The 2,695-nt window shown below is 38.8% G+C and overlaps 1 protein-coding gene across 3 annotated transcripts; it reads right to left on the minus strand.

Moving 5' to 3' along the window:
• Nucleotides 1–2,594, minus strand: LOC140961894 (E3 ubiquitin-protein ligase RSL1-like). Of its 3 annotated transcripts, none has more exons than XM_073420670.1 (2): nucleotides 2,221–2,594; nucleotides 1–904 (listed from the first exon to the last, which is right to left on the minus strand). In XM_073420670.1, exons 1-2 carry the CDS (start codon nucleotides 2,414–2,416, stop codon nucleotides 84–86), a joined length of 1,017 nt encoding a protein of 338 aa, XP_073276771.1. In that variant the 5' UTR covers nucleotides 2,417–2,594; the 3' UTR covers nucleotides 1–83. The 3 variants fall into 3 exon arrangements, with proteins under 3 accessions (XP_073276771.1, XP_073276773.1, XP_073276772.1); XM_073420672.1 differs by having other exon boundaries at nucleotides 2,184–2,594; XM_073420671.1 differs by having other exon boundaries at nucleotides 1,828–2,594.
• Between the last annotated feature and the right edge of the window lie 101 nt (nucleotides 2,595–2,695).

Raw genomic sequence — 2,695 nt, forward strand, 5'->3', positions numbered from 1 at the left:
TGACCTGAAACATTTTTTTGTGAACACATTCAAAAGAAGTTGAATCCAACCCTGTTATAATCAACATACGTTTCTTGCTGGCTCTACCGCTTCTGTTTGCAGCCACCATGATTCTCAGTCCACTTTGATCCACATCTGTAGCAGAATTCATGCTTACACCTGCAAGTCATATGCACACACCCCTCGGCCTTTTCGATATACATCTTGCATTTGGGGCATTTCATCCAGTTCTTCTTCTCAGCAAGTTTCTTCACTATCTTCTCGTCTTTCCCCCGTCCCTTTCTTGCATACAGCTTCAGGAATTCCTTGCAGGTGAACTCGGAATGCCACGGGACATGACATTCCGCACAAAACGATCTCTTGCACCAAAGACATTCTATCTTCTTCAAAACTGCCCCTGAATCATTTACGAGCAAGGCTGAACAGTCAAGAAAAGGGCAATATAGCTTCTGGGAGTCGGGAATCAGCGATAGACATAGAAACTCGTGCCATTTTACGAGTATGTCATCCGGGACCATCATCTGGCAAGCTTCAAAATTTAGTATGGTCTTGCAGTATAAAGCAGGGCAAGGGATGATTTTCAGATTTTCTCGAATCTTGGAGATGACATGGTTGGATGTGCATTCATAACAAAAGGAGTGCGAGCATTTGTCGTTCTCGAACATCTGCCAGCTTTCTTTGTTCTCTAAACAAATTTCACAGAAGCTTAGGGGTGAATCCTCGAGCACTTGTTCATAATTTAGCATTTCAGGGTTGGGAATAGGTTCTTGCACTGATGAAGATGCATCATTTGGTGGGGCAGCCGTGACAAGAGAAACCAATAATGCTTCGTGAAACTGCAATTCTTCTGCATATTCTGCATCTGCAGTGGTGATTCTGCTACTTTCGATTATTTGAGAGCATACTGCAAATAGAAATTCCATAACAACAGTGAGAAAAAGATACCAGTTTGTTAGCCGAGGTGATATTTGACGAGCCTGCACAATACAGGGACAGTTACAGGATTATGGTTTCCTTCTAAGAAAATTAAGTACGCTTAAAAATCTAAAACAGGATACAGGTAAGCTCTCACTTATCAGTGTTGTGCTAAAGCATAATCAAGAATATGGAACCTGGCTCTGATGAATGTTTCTAAAATAAGATTGAATAATAAAAATGGATTCAAGTGACTCTTTTGCATCTATCAATGATGGAATCATGAAAATATGTCCTTAATCTTTCCAAATCACCAGCAAAAAACTTCACTAATGAGCAAAATTGGCAACATACACTTTGAAAGTTTATCTGATGACTTGCTCGAGTGAAGAAAGTACAGAAAATACGTAGCTTCCGCCACTCATTAGATTTATCTTTTTCTTTCAGGTGATCCTAAGTAATCATTTTCTAAAACATCGATTTTTCTTCCCCAATATCCCACTCAAACAGGGTGATATAGCATCACTAACGTATGAATCTTCCATTCTTAACCCCAACCTTAAATCTGATACTGACTCAAAGTTGTAAGTTCATTATAGGGGTGTGCTTGTATTACAAATCCATGATTTCAATGAATTGCTTAGAAAAATTCATGTGTTTATGTTGATTTCAAATCCATCCATTACAATATTGAGCTTAATAGTCAATTATAACAATGGATTTAAAATCCTAGTCGGTTGGAATCATTCAGAGTCCAAATCTGAAAGCAAACCTAAGATGACCTGATATCTTTTAATCCAACAAACACCGAATAAATAAGTAATAATCGACCCAGATGGGCCGCAATTGAAACTTAGCTCTTAGCTCGCTATATATTCAAAAAAATCGAGTAGCAAGTAGCAACGTCATCACCAGTCATGGCTGCCCGCAAGCGCAGCTGGAGCTTGATCCTAAATACGAAATATTGAATTCTCATCTTCATCTTCTGCCTGGATGCTTCATCCATCGGGTAAATTCACATCTCACTAGCACATCAATACACTTCAAGACAAATTTTAATTCAACCAGAGTTGGAAACAGCCGAAAATATCATCCCCATATTTTAAACAAAAACTCAGGGACCAAAATGTGAACATCAGACAACCATGAAGTACCAATCTCAGAAAACAAAACAAAAAAATGCAAAGGATTCACAATTCAGTCAATTACAGAGCTGCCAAAGAGCATCATCCATTCTACTCTAAAGAACGGCAGATAGCAACACATACCCATCAAGACAAATGGGAAAAATGATAAAACATTCACCGTTTTTGGACATGTCAACCGAACTCAGCCTCTTCGGCAAATCTCCGATGACCCCAGACTCTAGAATCAACCGATTATTCATGGGTTTGATTATTTTTTTCTTTCTATTGGAATACAGAATCATCCATGCAGGAGCAGTGATGGCAAGAAACGTTCCGGCACAGTAAAATATGAATGAAATGATAGATTCTGACATGTAACAAAGGGAAAGATGGTTATATTGAGTGAAGGAGATTTCGAAAATCGGCCGGAGCTTGATCGGCGACTTTGAGGCATGAGAGCCGGCCAGTGGAGCCCTGAAGATGAAAATTGGAGTACCACCTTCCTTCCGGTCTACAGAGGATTTAATGAATTATTTTAAACTAATCGGTGAGGTGTCGTCAAAAAAACACACACATATTATATTATATTATATATATACACACACATATACATACTAGTTAGTTATTTTGCACACGCAGTGCATATGTTTACA

The sequence above is a fragment of the Primulina huaijiensis genome, chromosome 16 (assembly GCF_012295235.1).
Source record: "Primulina huaijiensis isolate GDHJ02 chromosome 16, ASM1229523v2, whole genome shotgun sequence".
Lineage (NCBI taxonomy): Eukaryota > Viridiplantae > Streptophyta > Magnoliopsida > Lamiales > Gesneriaceae > Primulina > Primulina huaijiensis.